Source organism: Tyto alba, unplaced genomic scaffold (genome assembly GCF_018691265.1).
Source record: "Tyto alba isolate M040663 unplaced genomic scaffold, T.alba_DEE_v4.0 Super-Scaffold_22, whole genome shotgun sequence".
NCBI classification, from domain to species: domain Eukaryota; kingdom Metazoa; phylum Chordata; class Aves; order Strigiformes; family Tytonidae; genus Tyto; species Tyto alba.
This window is the reverse complement of record NW_024881296.1, coordinates 7,341,347-7,364,125: the sequence shown is the minus strand read 5'-3', so window position 1 is coordinate 7,364,125 and position 22,779 is coordinate 7,341,347. Positions and strand designations below refer to the sequence as shown.

The window sequence follows — 22,779 nt, the reverse complement described above, 5'->3', positions numbered from 1 at the left end:
ATTTACAATATTGTTCATATTAAACAAAAGCTTCAGTTTCTCTGAAGGGCTAAAATCTACCTAGGAAATGTAGATTGTATAAAGTATCAGGAAAATACCGTCCAGCTAGAGGAAGAAGCTTTATGCAGGAATAAAAAAGAATGTGGAATTTTATGCAGAATGGCTTAGTGTATTATAAATTTTATTCTTTACAAATGTGTGCTGCTTTGGTTGTAGGAAATGATGACAATAATCTCAACTCCATTTTTTATGAGCATTTGACAAGATCTCTGCAGGAGTCTCTTTGTGGAGATTTGATTCTGGGCCGCTGGGGAAACTACAACACAGGAGACTGTTTTATTCTGGCATCGGATTATTTAAATGCATTTGTGCACTTGATCGAAATTGGAAATGGCCTTGTCACCTTTCAGCTCAGGGGGCTGGAATTTCGAGGTAAGGATCCCTGATGATTTAAATAACAACAAAAACAGTAACAAACCCTGTCTGGGTTTTTAATCCATCACAACTCTATAGTAGGACATGGAGTTTATGGATCTTTCTCTCTCTCTTTTTAGATATTTGTCTGTCTCTCTAAAAGCTCTTTAGTCCTTTCTATTGTTATTTGAATGACAATGTTTTGAGACCTAAACGTTATGAAATTTGGAGTCATATTCTGCAATATCATAAGACTTTCAGAAAGAAGCCATGCTGAGTTACCTGCTTGGTTCACAGATCTTTTAGGTTACGCTTAATTGTATTTTCAGATTATTTCTTTCCCAACCAAAGTTGTTCTTAAAATTGTTCAACCCACCAAAACTTGTATTTGAAAAAAACCCAAATATCATAGGACTTCTCCCACAGATAACTTCTTATGTCAGATCATGCAAGATGCCAGTGCTGAGATGGTCTGGGTCACAGCAGAACAGGAGAGGAGAAGCAAAGCAATGAGGGCTTCATATTTATTTTATTTAGGAAGTTTGGACTTCTGTTGAAGTAAGGACCTCACTTTCTTCTTGTTTAGTATCTTCCTCTGTCAGGACACTCCTCTTTAAGGAATGGCTCTTGCATCCCCTTCCTCGGTGGTGTAGCTTTTGTGAGGCCAGTTGCTCGTAGTGTCACACTCCTGTTGTTTTGTCTGTTGTTGTCCCTAGAGTAGGAAGAAAAATGAAAGTAAAACCACAAAACTTTTAAACAGCTTTTAAATTTTGCTTGTGCTGTACATGTTGGCTGCCTGGGTTTGTTGCTTGGGTTTGTAACTTTTCAAAGATACCACTTTGCAATTATAGGTAATGGGAGTTTTGAAATACCAGAGTAAATAGCTTCCCAGGCTCAAGGGCTAAGCATCTCATGGGCAATGTGTGGAGGAGTGTATAATCAAGGCAACTTTTCAACAAGGTTGAGTATGAGAAAATAAGAGACAGACTGGCTCTTCGAATGCACTTAGGTGTGGGAAGATTAGACTAGGAAATAACAAGTGTGGGCTCAAGTCTTCAATCTGTGACAGACTCCCTGTAGGATGTGGAACATGTTGTGGTAAATGCTTAATGTTCACTTTCCTTCTTGTATAGTGGGGACAAAGATGACACTCCTGAATCTTAAGAAAAGTTGTGTAGAAAACAGTGAATACCTGAAACATCTTGATATTGTAGTACCTGAAGAGATAGCTATTCTGTATAAAGGCAAATTGTAAGAAAAAGCAGCTGGAAAGGAAAATAAATTATTTGTTTATTAGCCTTATAATTTCTTGTTGTTTATGATGATGGTGATGATGTATGTGTGGCTGTGTGGCTTTCTTCAAAGACATCAGTGTAAGTATTATCTTCTCTGGTGTGCCCCCAAGGTAAGCAGTGGTGCTGCTGTGTGAGGGATAGGCTAAGTACCCTACAGAGTTCACAGGTGGAAAGCTTTTTTTGGGTAGATTTGGAATATGTTATTACTTCTTTCAAATCCATGCCAGACAAATGCAGAGTTATGGTGTTCTGCAAGAACAGTTAAATAGTGTGGCAGTTCATATCTCTTAGTTACAGTACCACTGGTTTCACAGGCTGGTAAATCTCTGAGATAATTGCCTTTTTTTTTTTATTAAGAGAGTTTTAGTAAGCCTGTCATTTTTGGGCTCCTCTTAGGTTGCTCAGTTACAATTCTTTATGAAAACCCTGTGAAGGCAAGACATAGTTCATTCATTTCTGCAGATCTGGAAAGAAAAGTGACTTCCAGGAGGGATTTATGTGTGTTAAAGAAGAGACATCTCTTGGACAATGTTGACATTTTGTTCAGATTTGTTGGGATTTTGAGTAAGCAGGACCATGTACATTTCTATTAACTTGCATTCTAATTTCAGAAAATTATCTTTGCTGATCATCCTTTTGTGTTAAAATAGTTCACTGTAGCATGTGAAACACACAGAAGAAAAAAAAAAATCACTTTCATGCTTAAATTGCATGAGTTTTGTGTTTTTTTTCCTTGATGCAGTTGCCATTTACTGCTGGGTCCCTCTCCATCATCACCACAGGCAGTTCAAGAAAAATGTTGGAAACAGATGAAAAAATGTGAGAGGATCCTCAAATCGTGTGCTAGCTGGATAAAAAGATATGGGGCCTAGCAGATGGGCATAATGAGCTGGAAGTTGAATGGTGAACAACTAGATAGTTTTGTTGCAAAGTGGTTTGGGAAGACCGTTTGACTTGGAGTCAGGATGGTTCATTACCATGAAAGTGCCATTTTGCGTTTGGATCTGAAAGTAAAGCTCAAAAATTGCAGTGTGCCACCTGTCAGAGCATCCCTGTGTTCCCTAAAATCACAGTTTAAGTAATCAAATGGGTGTGGAAATGGACCTTTCCATGCAGATTGCCTAATGCTGTTCAGTGTTAGTACCGTAGCTGGTTTGCTTTGTGAATAGATCCAACATGTCTGCTGGCTGCAACAGGTCTTTAAATTCAGCTGGGTCTGAGCCCTTACCTAAGTGCTCAAAAAACCTGGACCAAGAAAGCAGCAGCAAACCTTGAACTGGGAAAGCACAGACAAGTTACTGGAGGAGAACTGGGAAAAGGGCATGGGAATCTCACCTAGATTTAGCTCATCGTCAGTGCAAATCCAGTTCCCTATTCCTCCTCACCCTCAGAGTATCACTGAGGGAAGAGATTCCCCAATATTAGGAGAGGAAAAGGATGGAAATGGGAAGGAAACGGGCTCCCCCAGTTCTCTTCTCTGAATCCACTGGATGATGCTATTCTAATAAGAGAAAATGTGTCATTAATTTGTGTCCTTACAGATGTGGTATATAAAGAAGTTACTTCAGTTTTCAGAATATTTTCTCTGGGTAGAGGAGATGTTATGGGAAGAGAAACTAGCAGTGTGTGAGTATCGTTATTACATTGTTTGGCCTGGAACAGAGAAGTCAGGTAGGATTGAATAAAGGAACATACCTGAGGAAAGAACAGCTCAAACACATAGAATTTGGCATGCCATGTGAGAGTTGAACCCCACTGGACTGTGCAGAATGGGTGCCAGAGAAACCACAGGAGTTACAAGCCTGCTTAAGGATGGAGTAGGAAGAACAGAGAAGCCCAGAGGGTAACCAGGCACAAGCCAGATGAGATGGATCTGTCTGATGCAGACTAATACCAGAGCTCCATGGACTGCAAAGTGTGGGCAGATAGTCTGCTGTGTGCCCAGTGGAGCCTTGCTGAGGTGGTGTGCTGACACCGGAGGCTTGTTTGTGTCTCCAGGTAACCCATCAGGACTGGTGTGCTTCAGATAAACTATGCTGCAGCATCATGCCTTTCCCATAACAGGTTTTGTCCTGACGTCAGCAGGGAGCCGGGCTGTTCTGGTGGGGCCGTAGGGGTTACGCAGGGGTGCCCAGACACGGGACCTGAAGGCAGAAGCTGCCTAAGGGGGTAGGCCAAGGGCTGTCCCAAGGAGGCTCTGTGAAAGGTGACACTGAGCTGAAACTCTTCCTTAGCAGGTTTTCTTGGCTCCTTCCTTTAAGCAGGATCGCTGCCTGCAGGGGCAGGAAGGTAGCGTGGGCTGCCCCCATGCAGCACCAAGAGCCATCTCCTGCATCGACTAGGCATGTTCTTCCCCCTTTCAAACCCTGCAAATGACTGGTGTGGGGTACCACTGAATACAGTAGGATTTTTTTTTTTTTTTTTTTTGGCGTAAGTGGGAAGAGTGTATGCCCTGAAAGAACCTGGTGGTTATGAAGTCAAGAGGCAGTTGTTAAGCACTAGGCTCATTTCCTCTGCTTTGGGCATCTCACATTCCTATTTTTAGTTGTCTGGTCATGCAGTGTTTTTCACATAGGACCCTGATTCCTTTCATTGTACAGAATGTTTTCCCACAAGGGGGGAAAAAAAAAGGGCTAGAGGTGGAACTTGAAATCTGTGATTTTTGAGCTTTGGCTGCTTGACTTCAATTTCAAACAAGTAATTTTAACTGAGGGCCTAAAAATCTGCTGTTCCTTAAATAGGAAGTCTATGTTTGCTTTAGAAATTAGTGAATCACAACAGTGTTCTCTGTGTCTGTGACTGTTTTCTGTTTATGAGTAAACCAAAAGCAATATTTGCATTGTGGAGTGCTGGGTTTTCCTATGGGTGTTTCACATTGTGGTAGCTGAAAAGCTGTGTTGGCAATACTGCCACAGTGGTGCCTGAAGAAGGGGTCCTAGAGTCTTCCGAATTTAAGTGTACTGTGGGCAGAAGGTGCCAGCAAAGCTGAGATTCCTCTCATCCATTTTTAGTCCTGTTCAGATTAAGCACCTTGTATGAATTGGTTCTTTGCACTCCCTTTCTACAGACAGAGAGGGGATGTGCCTCCATTGTGTCATTCATCCTGTGTATTAAGCAGGGAGGAGCCTCAATACCTCTGGGCATTGAGAGAAGACACCCAACTCCTCCTTTACCAAAAATGAAGATAGGGTAGTAATGAGTTCGGGTTAGGTGAAAGCTTTCAGGTGGCTGCATGTTGGTGTGGGATAATCAAGCCCTTTGGTAACTTAACTCTACTGTCTGTGTTAGACCACAGAGGTATGCTAAAAGCAGCCTGCTGGAAGAAATGCATAATGTATCATCTAATTTGAAAGGAAGAGACAGGGGAAAACCCGCAATCAGGGAACAAGCAGAAAGAACGTCAAAATATCTAGCTCCCGTGAGTTCCCTCTAGAACAGGGAAGACTTAAAATATTTTTCTGTTTAGTCTGTGCCTCTACAAAATGTCTTTTGGAGAATATCCAGTTAGGTGTGTTACATGTGCAGAAATTACTTATGGATGGTGATGCTGAAATCTTGAAGAGCTGCTTTCTAACTTATGCCCGATACTCTTCAATCATGTGATTAACTTCTAAATCTCTGCTGTGGTTTTTTTGTTACTGCCTGTTGCACGCGCAATGTTCATGCTTCACTTGGAACTTCATTAGATGAATCAAGGAAAGAAGCGCAGAGCAGACACGGATGTAATTGTATGTAGTGGAAGGCAGCTGTGACAGCAGGATGGGATTGCCCGTGGGGCTTTCTATGTGTTAGCTAGCTGATTTCACACGCAAAATGGTGTATGAACGCAGCCAGTTTAGGGTATACACTTTAGGCACAGTATATCTAAGAAAAAATATCAGTCATCTAAGAAATAAGGACAGTTACTCATTTCTGCAGTGTATGTGTACGATGTATAGTTTTATTACAGTAGCAATTACATTACCAGTGTAAGGAGTATTTATTGGTGTCTGATTTTTGTGTCTGAAGGCTCTGCAGCACTAGCAAGAATCATTCTTTATTTAAAGAGCGGTTGCAGCTTTTACTTTTTGCTTTTACAAATCACTTCTTGTTGTTGGGAAATAAAAGTGCCCACCTTCATTTCTTTCCTGAGACCACACTTGAAGTATGTTCAATGTATGCACCAGACCATCTAAAGGTATCAATAAATTACAATGAGTTCAGAGAAAAAGAGCCATTTTTAACACATCTCTTTGGAGAAGAGATTAAAAAACAGAGTGTATTATTTGTGGGAAAGAACAAAGGCTGAGAGACACAATGCTCAGAAATACTAGAGGCATGAACAGGAAGGATGCAAAAGGGTATCTTTAATCTTGGAGATTTAATTGGGAAAAATGACATGAAACAGGGAAGATGATACTTTGTCGAATGCAGGAAATCTGTGATGTACAAATCTTTCTAGGTGTACAATAGTGCTCCAGCAGTGGAAGCCATCTATGAATTTCAGTTTGACTTAGAATAGTTTCTGTAACACAGGCTAGAATAAATATTTGTTATCTTTTTTTCCTTTCCTCCCTTACACAATTTTATTATGTATATATAGGTGCGCTGGAGAAGACTTCTGGAAGGAAGGAAAATGTTATTTGGTGCACTGCAACCTTTTTATTGAGAAAAAAGTCTTTGCCAGAAACAAGATGATGTTTCTTGCATTGCACTCCAAAAGAGGTGAACTGAGAGGTTTTCTTGGTATTTGGTAGCTGAAAGTTTAACAACTAGCATCCTTAGAGAATGCTTTCTTCCACCTGGGCTTCCATAATGTCTCTCTATAGACCAAGAAAAGGAAAGATTTCTAAGAAAGGGGGATGCCTGTTACTAGACCAACTGATCTGGTTTGAAAACCACACTATTTTTCAGGCATACAGTCACCTAAAGCAGCTGAAAACCAAACCACAGTTTCATAACCAATATCTCTGATGTTTGAGAAATTCATATTGTCTTTTAAGTCCTGAGATTTTTCTTTTAAACAACCTGAGACTATCAGAGTTAGTAAATTACTGTTCTTAATCCCAATTCCACAAGGAAAAGAGCAGGAAGGAGGCAAGACAGTTGCTGGTTTCCAGAACATGTCCAGTTCTGGGGTTCATGAGTTTCCATTTTTGAGCTCGGTTCACTTCTTTTTGAAGTATTTGTTTTTCTGTGTTTCTGGAGTTAGATACGACACTTTCATTTCAGGAGCAGATGGCCATTCAGTGACTGTACTTATGATCTTTCTGCCTCGTTTGGGTGATAACTTGCTGCTTATTAAGCTGCTATCCTGAGCCTTATCCATCAGAATTTGGGAATACTCAGATTTGCGGCAGATCTTGGTAGAGCAGAGTTAGATGTTTCCAGTGTAATGTATTTATTTGTAAAATATTCATTTGCCTGATTTTGCCAAACTAATGGTGAGCAACCAGGCATTTTTGTGGAGTTGTAGATGAAGAGACCTCTTTGTGGCCTATGGACAGAGTTACCTTGGGCTTCAGTCCATCTTCATGGCTCCCACCTCCGCATCTAGCTCCATCTCTCAGATTTAACACCTAATTAAATCCCCTAGTGCAAAACTGATTGTTGGGGTAACAGAGTTTAAAGCTTGAGGTGCCTAGTGCAGGAGAGCGATTTATGATCATCTGAACATCGTTGGGTTGGGGTTAGTGCATAAGCCCTATCAGCCCTTTCTGTGTACGTTGGCACCATGGCTGCTTATTGTATGTCAGCAATCCTTAGTGCTCAAGCAATCACTCACTACCTTTAGCCACAATAATTAGTCCCCGTTCTAGATGCGTTGTTAAACTGAAGTGTTTTATGGAAATCAAAACTGCTTTTAGAAGTATGTGATTGTGCTAGGGCATTTTTTTCTGGCCCTTCAAAATGGAAAATTGCTTTTCTTTTCACTCACTGTTTTCAAAATTTAATTCAAAAGCACACTTTGATTTCAGCCTTAAATTCTGGAAGGCTGGGTGGTCATTAATTTAGGTGTATTTTATGTATCCTCTAGAAATGAGATTACAGTCTTCAGTTTCAATTTTCCCATTTCCATTTAGGTCAGATCATTATGTCAGAGCCCAAGTCAGTCCTTGAGTCTTGATGTGTCAGGAAAATAGCAGGAGCTTCAGGTTCTCACCCTGGTTTTCTCCTGAACTCACATAGATTGACCTTGCTTTGTTCAGCTGGCACATGTTTTTGCGTTGATGGATTTTTGGCAGCCATCCAGTGTTAGATATCTTACAAATGAATTGGTCTCATCTATACTCGCAAGGATCACAGTGAATGTCTAAGCTTGAGTGAAGTGCGAGAGCTTATTTTCTTTCTACTGCAGAAAGAAATGTAAAAAAAATGTTTTCCCTCAGATTTTAAAATGACTAATTAACAGTGAAAACATTTTCCTGTATTTTAATATTCAATGGCACTACACTTAATTATATTGCAGAACTGAAGTGCACGTTCTGCTCCCTGCTCTTTGGTTTTATGAATAATTTTCTCTGAGTGGCTTGAACTTCATAATTTTTTGAGAAGCAATATAAAAATTGTCATTTAAATCATCAGCTTATAACATGTACACAGAAGTTTAGGGTCACCCTTCTGTAAAAGATGTACATAAATGCTTAACTTCATTTACTGTGACTTGTCCCTTTTGGCTCAATGCATAAAGCTGAGCACATGCTCTTAGTCTCTGCAGTGCCAGTGTCTAGAGTAATGAACCAAAAACGATTGATGTAGACACTGGTAAAATGAAATTTCGCAGTAACATGCAAATCTGTGGCATTGAAGTCCAGCCAGTGCATTATGGATTAAAGTAAGGCTCAATTGAAGATGAGAGAAGATTACTGGCAGTCTTTCTAGAACTGACTGCAAGAACTGGGAGAGAACCAACGTGCACTTGAGCATCAAGCCTGCATTTTGTCTTTGCAGACTTGAGCCCTTTTATTAGATATCGCTTGGAAATATTCATCATCAGCATGATAGTAGGGATTTGGTGTTTTGTCAGATCACAGGCCATGGCTCAGATTATACCTTTACACTTAACAGGGGCACCCCAGAGGCTCTGCAAGAAGTCAAGAGACACCAGATCTCCAAGGTGGTAGTACCCAAGTCCATCAAAGAGCTTTTGTTAAGCAAGTGCGTGTTTGCCAGATGTTGAAGAGCACAGCCCTGATTTCATTCTTTGGAATAAATCTGCAAAATGACCTTTGGTTGGTTCCCAGAGCTTCTGTAATAACATGGTCCCAGTTAGAATGTCTCTCACTCCTCAGGTTCAACGTCGATGGTGTCCACTGTAGTATAATTTTAACTTTAGTTAATTAAAATGATGTTACAAAGATGACTTGGAGACATTTTTACCTGTTGACTTAGATGAGAATGCAAATAATTGTTCTGGCATCTTCTGTTTGTTATGCATGTGATGACAGCTTCCTTCAAACATTGAGGGTCTCTTAAATTCACCTATTACTTGCCTTGCCAGCTGCTTTAGGCCCCATATTTTACAAAATATGTGGCTTAAGAGAACTAGTAATTACAGAATCTGCAGTAATAGTATTTTGTATTTATTAATAGAGATAGTACAAAAAGCACATAGAAACAGTCAGCATTCCATAGGAATGAAATGTGATATTTCCGTATGAAAAGAAAAAAAATATTTTTACATAATATGATAGAGTTGCATAGACTTTTAAAATAGAAATAAAATATTATAAAATAGAGTTACATAGACTGAGCAAAGCCATCTTTAATTCCCTTAGTTGTAAGGGGATCAGTGGCAGCTGATTATTAGGCTTGTGTTTTTCATCGCTTATAAACATTTGGCAATACTTAATTTAGCACCTGGGATGAAAATGTATCTTTTCTTAAATTCAGTTTAATACTGAAGGACCTTTAAACTTTCAAAAATAAACATGACTCTATTAAAAGGTAACAGCACCAGCATGGAGTAGATATTTTACTCTCTTTGAGCTATGTGCAAGGACTATGCCTTTCCCTACTTCAGTTTGAGTACAATGTGTTTTGACTTGACTTCAGAAAAGCATCCACTGACCCAGACAAGTTGCTGCTTTTTTGCTGTTGAGCAATAAGTGTTAATTCATGTAGAAATCTGTGAAATACGAAGCAGAAGCAGTCCAGTGCATGTCCAGTCCAACTGAAAATGTCAGCTTGATAGGCCATGTTTGTACTTGATGGCAGTGTTGAAAGGAAAGATGTTTATATTTGGGTGACTTGAAGACATTTAATAATTTGTCATACTGTATATCTCTGGAGTCCAAAGAGGAATACATATCAGTGTGTGAACAGAACTGGATAGACAGTGTAAATTTTCACTTATAGAAGATTGAACGGAGAATGCTGGAATATACTGGATCTTTTTTTCTCCCATCTATTAGGGCTACAATCCTGTTTTTTTCTCACACATTTCCTTCAGATCTTCCTGTTCTTCTTTTTTCTGGTGTGTTTTTGCTTGCTGAATACATTTTAGAAGGTGTACAGCCAAAAAAAGAGGTGGTAACCAATACTTTAACATATTTTGTTATATTTTGAAAGGCTTTTCTTAGGGCAGAGAAAGGAATATTTTCTGGGTGCTACTTCTGTCGGTACAAGCTAAAGTCCACAGGTTGTTGACCAGACAGTTGTGATGGGACCGCGACAGACAGTCGAGGGCACGGCGACTGTCACGACGCTCCACAGAAAGGCCATTGGGATGTTGCCTTGCTCCAGGCTCTCTTTCGGGGTGCTGGCAAACTGCAGGGGGATTGGAGCTGGCACTATTCTGTCCTGGTCCAACGCTCAGAGGATGAACATAGCCAAAATCTTCTCCCATTTACCGTGACACAGCGGAACGGGTCTGTTGGTCCTGGCAGGGGGGGTTGATAGCTGTTGAACTGCAGCACAGTGTCTAGCACCTTCCTCTCCTACCGAGACCATTTGGAAGCTGGCGGAGCCAGCTCTCTCGTGGGGTGATACTAAACCTTTGGCAGAAGGCCCATGCGAGACATATGTGTGACTTGGATCATAGGAGATGGCCTTGAAAGATGGTTTGTGTACAAATTCAGTGGAGAGTAAGTTCTGCAACAGCCCACAGAGAGCAAATTTTAAAAAGGTTCATCCATGCAGAACATAGAACTCATGTATTTTGAGAACAGTGGAGGGAGAGGATAGGTGTCCACCTCAGTTTTGATCCGTAGTGCCCTACATAGTGTAGAAGCCACACTCACAGATTTCAAATTCTGAAGGGCTCAGCTTGACCAGCTAGTGTGCACAGCACAGGCCAGAAATGCAGAGTCTGCAGAGCAGATAGATGCTTCTGCATCTGTCTCATGACTTCTTTTTGAGTTAACGTGCCTTTTTCAGAAAGATTTACTCTATTTTGATCTATAGCCTGTTTAATAGGCTAATTAGAAAGATGTTCTGTCCTCATCATACACTGGTGCTAGTGCTATTCATTAGAGATGTCTGATCCAGAGTAGCTGTTACACCAGTGGGAGGGAGAACAACCTGGTGGATGTTATTTTTGGAACCTGCTTTCCAAGATAGTTTTCTAAACCCCAGATTTTACAAGTGCTCTGACACACTGTAAAGTCTTTGTTTGCATCCTGTACGTTATTTGAAGAGGCAGACTGAGACCTGGATCAATTTGCTTAATGTGCCTGATGGAGCAGGACTCTTCAGTGCTGCTTCCTGGTGAGTCTTTACTAAGGCAGAAGCTGTGGTCTGTAGTTTAGCTCAGCTCAGAACCGAATGCCTAGAACATTAGATCAGGTCCTTTTGGCTTTTGTAGGTGATGGTAAATAAATGATGTACAGCCCTTTATTTGCTGCTGCGCATCAATCAATTGGCACATGTAATTTGTTTCTGTAGCTCTTTCTATTAGAATTTTGCTAAGTGCATAGAGCCTTCAATCATAGTGTTTCAGCTTGTAAGAAGTCCTTTGTTTCCTCCTCCCCCAATAACTGGCAGCATACTCTCTTTTCCTCACTGCCAAGGGACATATTGCCAGCAGAGAGAAGTGGAAGCTATAACAGAAGGAGATGAAGACAACGAAGGCTGCTGCTGTTGTAAGCCCGGGCACTTGCCTCACTTGTTATCATGTAATGCAGCCTTCAACCTCCGATGGCTGACGTGGGAAATAACACGAACCCAGTACATCCTGGAAGGGTATAGCATCATTGATAACAACGCTGCAACAATGCTGCAAGTGTTCGATCTGCGGAGAATACTTATCAGATACTATATAAAGGTAAACTCGTTGGGTAAATGTACTTTATTCCTAGGCAGGTTTGTCAAATAGAGTGCTGGCTGTCTATAGAAGAAAAAGCATTTGAAGTTTTTGGCTTTATATTTATTCGTTTGCACTACCAGCAGTCAGGCTGACTTGATGTTAGACAGGGATAATTAATTCATACCTCCCTTCGCTACATTTGATTCTGACCACTTATACTTACAGTTAGTCCAGAAGATCGCAGGCATGCTTAAGCAGAAATCAAGAGAGTTAACATCCTCTAAGCAATAAAGTCAGAGGAAGTGTTCTTACACAGCAAAACTTCACTGACAGTTTGTTATTTCTTCTTGACTTGGCCTTTCCACTGTTTTTTCTGGCAAAAAAAAAAAAAAAAAAAGATCAACAAGCATGAGGTTCTTAGGAAATCTCTGAAGAGCTGTTTCTCAAATGTGCTTTTTTAGTAGCACAAAAAAATTACCTGCTGTTTAGTATATATACCACAACACATTTGTAGTTGTTTTATTCAATTGATTAAACGGTAATTCCTTTACATCACTTCTATATTTGCACTGTTATTAAGAACACAATGGTCACAAGATACTAATTTGTTAAAATAACTGAACCTTATAGTCTAGCAAGACATTTTCATCCTCTGCCAAATGGTTTTCTGTCCAGAAAATGAAGAAATGTCTGCGCTTTATTGTCTTCTACTGAAACAAGAGCCAGATGCTGCTTCCTATGCCACTGGTACTGCTATGAAGGCAGTCACTAAAGCTCTCAATCATCCCTACCATCTCCTTCCTACTTACATCTCTGCAGTTGTAAAAATACTGTCAACCTTAGAGAGAGACCTGCTGTAAATAAGCTAATCAGGTTTTTTTTGCAAGTGAGCTAATGCAGTAAAAACAAGATCATTGCCTCACAAAGCTGCTTTGATCGTGCAGTCGATTACTTTGTAAAATAATTTTACAGGCAGTAAGGCCTGGTAACCAATCTGCTTTGTTTAATTAACTAATTAGAAACAAAACTGCATGTGAGCATGATTTTTTAATCTTAGAAGTTGGTTTTGTGGCTATAAAGTAAGTAGTTTTTAAGCGATTCATCTAAGCTAAAAAAATCAAACCTTTATTTAAACTGAAATGAGTATGTCTCTACAATCGCTTCACTTCTTTACTTTAAAAGGCAACCTGAATAACCTGAACATAAACTTGACTTGGCTTTTGACGGCGAACGAGACTGAAAAATATCCCAGTCTAAGCTGCAATCAAATCAGCAGCTTATTAGTTTCAAGCGGTAAAGAACTGTGTTTTGTAAACTAGAACTGTTTTAGTGCCTTTAAGTCAACAAATATGTAGAGGACTTATGTAAAGTGTGAAGTTCATCACATGGGAAGTATAACTTAGCTGAAAGGTAGTGTAGGGCTTCTGGTTCTGGACATAGCTGAGAAGCAGCTGATGTGGGTAAGATTGCTTGGACAAACTTGTGTCCCTGGTGATACAGGTGTGGTTAATTATCTTGTTTTGAGTAAAAGGGAGGTAAGTTAAAGGATCTCCACCCGACGGAGCTATGCTGTGGGTCCATCTCCACTATATGCAGATTTTGTTAATGTCCACCACCTATGGATTTGAAGGTGTGAAAATCCAATCTCTTTTGGTTGGATTTAGTTGAGCCAGCACTGTAACACTGCATTGACAGATCTTCATTCTCAGAAAGGTGTCAGTCCTTTCATCTGCTTCTCGGGGAAGGATGAACAGAAGATAATAATAACCTGTTGGCAGCTTCGATATTAGCCTGGGCTAGGGAGAGAAGGGAGAGCATGCTCAGGAGATCCCTTCTTTAGAATGACACTTTCCAAAAGAAAGCTATGTGGAGATATTCTTCTCCTATTCTTCAAGTTATTAGTTTCTTCCATAAAGAGGATCTTTGATAAGATGTGGTAGAATCCTTGGTACAGCCTCAGAAGGTGAGAAGATTATATTATGTATCAGATCAACTTTCATCCTGTTTATTTAGTACTTACCTCCAGACAAACAATATCAGAAACAGAGGTGAGAATTCATTCCTTGCCCAACTCTTTCTTATGGGGGAATATTGAGCTCTGAAGACCCTGTGCAATTTCACTGTGAACATTTCAAAGCCCTGACACCTTCTTTTTAACTGTGTAGGAAACTAATTGTAAGAAGAACTCTAGTTAATGCAGTATTCAGGTCACATAAATCACAAGCTCAGAAAACACTTAGGCCGGAGTTTCTACAGCAACTGCACTTCCATTGCACTTAGCACTGGGAGTACTTCTAGTTTATTCTTTGTAGCTTACAGTATTGTAAATATTTACCATACTATTTCTGAATTGCCATATAGTTGAGGATGTACTTATGCACAAAACATATCTAGGAAGAGCTACTAAAAGCAGAATTTAATTAGGTAGCAGAAGTTTTTGCTGTTTTTATGTCTGATTGCAAGTCTGATTTTTTTTTTTCTCAGCTGAAACTGCTTCTTTGTAAACACAGGTGAGAATAATAAAAAAAGCAATCTTTGTTTTGACAATCAATGAAGATCTTGCTTTGTTTCAGTTCTCCTATCCTTCAAGAATAATTACCTTTTTGGTCTTTTAAACAATGAGTTCCAGTGAGTTGCACTGAGTGTCTTATTCCTACTGTATTTATTTCATTTGCAGTTTCATTGGCAGCCTAGAAAGGCCCATATTTCTTCTTATGAAAGGATTTTTATTCTCCACAGATACAGTGGGTCAGCTTCTGTAGCCCTTCTGCATACATTTTGAAATCATTTCCTGCCCAACTATTGTGATATTTTTCCCTCGTGTCTCCTCCATGTCTTCTCAATATATTCTTATTTAAACGTCTTTTAGTATTCAAGAAGTCTGCATTCACTGAGTGCTGTGTTTTCAGCTCCTATTGTTTCTGCATGCATCTTTTTAAAGAGTGTATTGTTCTCCACATGCCCAGAATTTAAGGATCCATCCTCAGTCTGTATCTGTCTTGTCTTTTTCATCTGGAGCTTAATTCTCCTCCTGCTTATGTATTTCAAATAGATTTGAAAGATGAATTGTGGGAGGCATCTGAGATTTTTAAAAAGGCTGATAGTGCTTCTGCCCTTTTTAATCCATTGTATTTTTATTTTATACATTTATTTGGTTCATAGTATTTCCAGTGCATGGGTAAAGTAGAACTACATCATCTTCAGTCATGTTCATTTGCCCCTTGTTTGCTTTGGATTCCAATTCTAAATTAATATATTTTATTAAAACAAGAATTATAATCATAAAGCATCATAATGGGACTTTCCAGCTGATGCCATTTTCCTTTGCAGCAGTGGAACTTCTCCTTAAGTTTCATATTCTTTTGAAAATATGCTTTAAATTTGGTTTGGATAGATTATTTTTTTACATTTTTTATTTTATTTTATTTTATTTTATTTTATTTTATTTTATTTTATTTTATTTTATTTTATTTTATTTTATTTTATTTTATTTTATTTTATTTTATTTTATTTTAATGGCTCCAGGCATAGCGGTTACAACAACTTAAAGTTAAGAACTGAGACACAGATATGAGATGCAAGTGTTGCTGCTTTCTAGTATTTCTGCATTTGGTAAAAGAACTTCTGCGGAATGCCGCTCCTCCTTCAGTGCTTGAAAAGCAAACACAGTTACATCAGTTACCAGCTTCTTAACCCGACATATAAGGAAAAAATCCATTATTCTTTACTGGCCTCATTGACGAATAACAAAAATAGTGATGCTACTAAATGCAGAAAGAAAACAGCAATTCTAACAGGGATTTTCTGACTTTTGTTGTACACATCTGCCAGATCTCATGTTTGTGGTTAAATCATGGGGGAACTGTTTTTGTTAAAGAATTAGCAAAGCTTTGTCTCCAAAAAACGGGAAGTCCATGGAGGAAAGAGTTGTATTTTGAGCATGTGACCATCTACTACTGTTTTTTCAAAACACGCCTAAACTTTTATCAGTATCACCTACTTGGTGATAGACTCTAGAACCCCACTAATATTCAGTAATTAACACATTTGAATGACAGAACTCTGTATTCTTATCATAGTCTATTGTTTGTATTAATTTTCCCGTGAGGCAGAAGGGTATTGAAAATACTACTTCTTTTTCTGTTGTCTGCTATTTAGATATCAGTTATTATCATCTAACTTGAACAGTTTTGTGAAGCAGTGATGCCAAGCAGTAAAAAATAGGAAAAATATGTACCATTATGAGTAGTTAATGTGGTCCCATTCGATTTATTCTCTTCTGTGTAAAATAGATCTGCTTTAATCAGAGAGTGACTAACATTTGCACATTTTGTCAACAGAGTATCATATACTTTACAGCAAGTTCTCCCAAAGTCCTTGACTGGATAAAAGATGAATCCATCCAAAAGATACTGCAGCCTTATGCAAAGTGGCATTATATTGAACGTGACCTTGCAATGTTTAACATTAACATAGATGAAGATTATGTTCCATGTCTCCAAGGAATAACAAGGGCCAGTTTCTGCAGTGTTTATCTGGATTGGATTCAGTTCTGTGCTAGAAAAAGGGTGGAGGTAAGCTTGCTTTTTTTTTTATTTATTTTTAGCAGTAGTAGTTTTAGTTCTTGGGATAGGAGTTATATGATGCATGGTTACTCTTTTGCTTGCTCAGGATTAATAAAATAAAATTTATTTCATTTCAGCTGTCAGATTTAACTTAAAAAGAAAATACATGTTTTGTGGAATGGAAAAAACGTATTTTGGGGACCACCCTTGTGCAAAAACTAGACTTTTAAGGACTGTTAGTCTTTGAACACTGAGCCAGTTCCTTATTGTGCACTCTTCTAACACCGTTAATTTCATCAGCTCTAGCAAGTGTGGATATAACAAGTGCTTGCAGAAGTACTGCTCGAGCAAGGTCAGTTCGGCGAATGTCATCAGAGCATTACTGTTCCTTCAGTGTTACCAGTGTTTGGGTACACTTGCCCAACATTTGTGGTGTTTGCATATCCTTCCCAAAGGATACACTGGCTGTGGTCTCCAAATGGTAGGGAAGTGCATAAATAAGCTCACTGGTGGTATCGGTCACCTCTGAGAGCTCGTCATTGGAACGTGAACCATGCCACAACACCGTGTGAAAGTACCTCGCAGCTCTGGGAGGTCAAGGGCAGGTTTACAGCTGCACATTCACGTGCTTTGAGCCACTAAGATCACGCGTGGCCAGCAGTCATTTGTCGGAAATGCACTACTGTATTTCCATGGAATACTCAAAATAGTCCAGAGGGAGAGAATACAGTTTCAAACATGCATATTCCTTTGATTTAGTTTTCTGATTATTGCTGATAGTGGTAACAAATGAGAAGTGTGTATTTCCTGGCCACCATGCACTGTTATTTGTGCATTTTTCATTCAGGGTCGCTGAGTGCGCATCCCATTTGCTACCACTGACCTTAGCTGACATAACAGTGCTGAATCTTAATGTTCCTCCTCTGCTTCGGTTCCTTCTCATGTCTCTAACCCTGAATACTATTCCACCAGTCCCTCTGCACATCACTGCATTGATGCTGTTTTCAATGAACTGTCCTCTGAGCCTTCTCCACCGGCTCCGTCTACTGGAAATACTTCACCTCCTTTCTTTCCCATCTTCATCTCTCAGCTCCCAAGTTCTGACACACAAAGAATTGCACAGTGCAGGGAAAGCCACTGTTAAATGATGCTTTTTCACTTGTTATGTGGCTGAGACTTTCAAATAGAATAAAAGGTTTAGGGATGCCCAGTAGACTTGAAACTTACCAGTTAGACTTAAAAAGACAAACGAATGACTGCACCAGTGTTCACACACACTTATTTATGCATTTTTTTTACATCTTTTACTTCTGTTTTTGTAATTCATTGACTATATAGAAGTGAAGTTCATGCAGGACATGAGATGTAGAAAAAGCTTTACTGTACACATAGCCCTGGGAATCAGTGTATTTTATAGAAGGAGCTACATTCTCCATTATAATTGGTTTCAGTTTTACAGTCAAAGAGAGCTGTAAGAAATCACTCATTGCACGGACTGAAATAATAGTCTGTATCCTCCTAAGGATTCACATTCAGGAGAGGTTGTTTCAGTTTTTTCTTCCTGCTTGGTAGGAAAGTTTTCTTTGCAAAAAAAGTCAGTAAAGAAACTCTTCTGAGCAAGTAAATGTAAATGAAATGTACTGACTGCTTGTTAAAACATGAGGTCAGTGTTATCAATGGTATACAACTTAGATGAATATTGTTATTCACTAAAAGTGTGTTCCTCCAAACTTTTCCAGACAGATTCTTCTGGAATCTGTGGTGGCATTTCATAGGCACTGTGTTGGATGAAAACGTGTTTGGCTGCCTCCAGTTGCAGTGTCTCTCAGCAGTAAGGATTCTGCTCTGTTTTAGAATGTCAGATCTGGAAAAAAAAAGCAAAAAAACCCAAAACATCAAACAAAAACAACCCCACCACCACCACCAAAGGTCCCTTCCCTTGGGATCTTGCCACCCAAGATTGAAATACTCTGTTTCTAGCCAGTGGGCAAAATAAGCTTGCATTTTGCAGAAAGCCTCTGATGACGATGATCTTCCTTCTTGTTCTGTTTAGTTGCAAAGAATGTTTTTGTGTGTAGGTCCAGCTACATGCAAATTTTATGAATGTTACCATTTATAGTATTTCAGTGCTTTTAAAGATGGTATTTGCATTTAGAATAACACGCTGGTTTTAAACTTTGTAGCACCTGGACAGCGATGAGGATTCACCTCTAGTGACACTTTCCTTTGCCTTGTGTATACTGGGTAGAAGAGCTTTGGGAACTGCAGCTCACAATATGGCCATCAGGTAATTTTTAGGAATCCTTTTTCCTCATCTTAAAGCAAAGACCTGTTTGTGTTTTTTCACTCAGTGTGGAATCTCGACAGAAGATTAGATCAAGGTGAAAAGTCTCTTCCCTCCATAAAATAATTTGTTTTCTGCCATTCCCAGACACCTTTTACTTTGGTAGCTGGTAAATGACTAATACCAGTCTTTACTCCATAGGGCAAAGCAAATTTTGCATTGAAAGAATTGGGTACCAGTGGTTATTGCTTGTGTTCACTCATGCCTGGCCTGGCTACTGGAGTGCTGGCTTCCTCCAGAAGAGCAAGAAACTGCTAAGTCATCTGATCTAGTTAGCTAAATAATAATAAATCCATAAGGGTCCTGGGTTCCTCAGGGCTGTGTTCTTGTTCATTGTGCCACTTCGTTCTGGTGACTGAAGGAGGGAGAACCTCACATCTCGTGAGACCACAGCTTTGTCTGTTCTCAGTCTACCTTACTCATTCTTTCATTCATTCAAAACACCTCTTCTGCCGGGCTGGGCGAGCTTCGAGGACCTGACCTAGGAGGAAGAATGCAGCCGACTCAATATGAGTGATACAGCATGCTTCAATTTATTGATTTTCGTTACAGCCTTTTATAATCCTCCTACTAATTATGCCTACTAGTCGATCATTGATTGGATAAAATAGAAGCAAGCTGTGCCAGGGCTTGTTGGCCCAAGCCCTGAGAAAAACCCAGATAAGTTAGTTTAGGAGAAACAAAGAATGCTCATTTCTCCATCCTCCACTGATTAAAGAAGAACAAGGAATGTTTCCCAACCTTGACGAGATAGAGAATGTTTCATCTCAAAACCTTAGTCAGTACTTTCCCACGGGATTCACTCTTGCTGTTGTTCACTCTTGCTGACGGAGGCCTACTCATGCTAACTTAAAAGAGACTCTCGTCGCAAAGAGGATCTCTAGATCCATGTCCCTTTTCCCTTAGCCATTCTCCAACACTCTTCCTAGAAAGTCTGGTTAATTAAAATATGCTGGGTTAACCCTGTTTCTGAGTATGCTCTTCATCTTAGGTTTTCATTAGGGATTTTTCCATTTTCACCAGGAGTTCTGAGTTGTTTGAGCTTTATAAAGTACCGTTTACACTGTTACTTAGATAAGGCATTTTATTAACGAAATAATCTTTATTTTAATAAAGTCTAATTTCTCACCTAATTTTAGATTTTTATTAGATGCATTTGAACTCCCTGTGTTCACAGCAGTTCAGTAACAGTAGAGAAGTTGAGTAAATACAGTTTCTAAGTGACCTTGCTATATTGGCACAAAACCCTGAGCAAAGCTAGCTAGCCCTCTATCAACCTGCTCCTTAGAGAGGATTTGTCTTACTAACAAGCAAACAAAGACAGCATGTGTGATTCTGAATGCATTTTGTGTTATAACAAAAAAACGTCCTTTTAAATATTCATTCTAGCTTTGTTATCTGTTGAGACGTTTGTAATGCTTGGTTTTATGTCTTCCTCTTTCAGTCAGTCACACAAAATGTTTGTGGCCCACACGGCTTATTTCTTGCTGTGCTGCTTCTTTCTGCTTTCTAAAGTGGCATTTGTCATCTCTTTTCTACTGGTCTTTGCACATTCCCTTCCTGCAGTAGTTTTCTTCTGAGTTGAATTTCCTCTTCCTTCATTTCTATGCACTCAAATTAGTGTGATGTTTAGTAAGTCATTGATACTTCTAAAATTGCCCCATTTTTTTTCATGTTTCAAATTTTGGAGTTTGGGGACATGATAGAAAAGTTGATGTGCAGTTATGATTTTTTTTTTTTTTTTTGAGAAAAGATTAAAGTGATTTTGATCTGGGCTTGCAATAGATATGTCACAGTGAGATTAGAAATGCATCTAAAAATACCACAAAAGCTTCCTAAAACTGTCATCATGTTGCAGGTACTTTCTGCCAGATCTTAAAATCTTCATTACAGTGTTTTTGGCACTGGTACAAATACAGTAACAATGTCACCTATTTGTATTGGCTTACATAGTTATTAGCTACTGCAAAGAGATAATATTATCAGAGACTTTCTAAAGCTTAACATGGAATGTATGAATGTTGAGGATAATTATTTTTTAAGTCTTTTGTACAGATTTCAATAATAATAATAATTGCAGGAGTCAGCTATACTATATCTTTTCAAAATCTGAAAAATTACCAGTCAAACAAGTTAGTTCCTCTTTTGGTGAGCGGACACTCCATGCTTTAAAAATACTTTTCTTGGGGAGAGAAGGTCTGTAGAAAGGCAAAAAATCCAGTAGTTGTATGCAGTGCACAGCTTTATCCCTGTTTTTCTGAATCTATTCTATATAATCCTATATCTTTAATTACATCCTGGTTTTCTTTTTATTAAGCAAGTGCTCTAGGGCAGTATTCAATCACTATATTTTTAAAATGTGTTTTGTGACATAAAAGGGATTAAGTGGAAGCTTCTGTCAGTATCTTTTTCAGTGCTACTTCACAAAAGCGTTCCCTAGAAAAGTTTCACTGTGGAAAAACTGTGTCACTTACCCACCTGGTTAAATTACCTTTAATACATTTCAACTGTCAGAAAGATTTGGGGCGAAAAAGTAAATCTGAGTAGCACAACTCAAGTTATAAATTGCTACAGCGGCAAAACATGACTTTAGCTTGGTGAAATACGTTTATTCTTGTCTTAAATAATCTATATATTTATTTTAATTGACAAAAATACTTCAGTAGAAGTTAACTAAGGAGCCAGATGGGTATGCCATCCCCTGGCATCAAGACCTTTATCAGCAAAAATCCCCCAAATACATTTCCTTGGGCACAGAGGGAAGTTCTTACCGTACTTACTGTGTTCACTGCTCCACACGGATCTTCAAAACTTCCTTGAACACAAAGCAGCTGTCGGTGGGCGAGGCTCCGATGGGAGCACGGCTATAGGGCGGCGTGCCAGGGGCAAGGAGGCTCTGCCCCACACCCGCAACGCTGCGGAGGCCAGCAGATGTGCCCCAGGTCTGGGCCCTGCAGGTGGATCTCCCTCCCCTCTCTCTGTGTTTGGTGGTGATGCAGAAGCTCTTCCAGTGGTGGGGGGGTGGTTTAGGACGTTATTGCTGGTCCTGGCCCCGGGGCTGCTGCAGGTCTGCATTCAGTCAGATGGGGGAGGAGTACTGAAGGTCCTCGGAAGTTGGAGGAGTCATTCCTCTAGGTGATGCTTCACTGTCCTTTTCCTTGAAGAGGTGCCAGGGTATTTTGGGGGGCTCTTGGAGCCTACTGGTGCTGAAGATGTTTTTTCTGCAGAGGTGGTGGCAGAACAGACAGCCCCACAGCCAGCCGTGTGTGTGAGGGGTTGTGCTGCGTGAGCGGCTGTTGGAGCTGGCTCACTTGGTAAGAGATCAGGGCTCCTAACACATGCTCTGTCACACTCAAGTGTGGGATCACAAAAATTTAGATTATTTAGATTACTCCAATAGGCACTTAGAAATGACTTGCTATATCAGCAAGTCAAATCCTGTCATATGAGGACTTGCTATTAATTCTGACTGCGAAGCATCTTGTGTACAACATTCCTGGAGGTTTTGTGATGAGTTTGAGATGTAACGGCCAGAGAGGCACTGTAGTCTTTTCCTCCTCACAATTATTTCTATGAACAGTTTCATATATGTCCCAACGTGAGCAAACTAGCCAAGAACCTGTGCCCTGTGGTCCATGTTTTGTTCTCTGGGGTAGCCGTGCAGGTGGTAGGAGACTTCCTCCAGACTAAGTCTGGCCCTTGCTGTGTCTCGAGGAGTGATAGTCATCCAACTGCTGCACAGAAATAGTAATCCAAAGGTAACGTTACACTGAGCCTGTGCACTACAGAACTGAGATTCAAGTTTACATTGTGTATATAAACTATCAATTTGCACTCATGTACACATGATTTTGTCTAATCTATTAATCAGTAAATGTCACTGTGTAAACCAGGATTTGAAATGCTCTTATATAATGTATGTAAATAATTGTTCAG

General features: G+C 39.5%; 1 protein-coding gene across 4 annotated transcripts in view; it reads left to right on the top strand.

Moving 5' to 3' along the window:
• The window catches only part of PCNX2 (pecanex 2), a 160,505-nt gene that overhangs the window by 121,721 nt on the left and 16,005 nt on the right, over positions 1 to 22,779 (top strand). For all 4 annotated transcript variants that reach the window (XM_042795740.1, XM_042795741.1, XM_042795739.1 and 1 more), the window contains exons 25-28: positions 217 to 432; positions 11,699 to 11,952; positions 16,275 to 16,508; positions 18,683 to 18,786. In XM_042795740.1, coding sequence (XP_042651674.1) covers positions 217 to 432; positions 11,699 to 11,952; positions 16,275 to 16,508; positions 18,683 to 18,786 — 808 coding nt within the window. The remainder of the gene's footprint in view (positions 1 to 216; positions 433 to 11,698; positions 11,953 to 16,274; positions 16,509 to 18,682; positions 18,787 to 22,779) is intronic.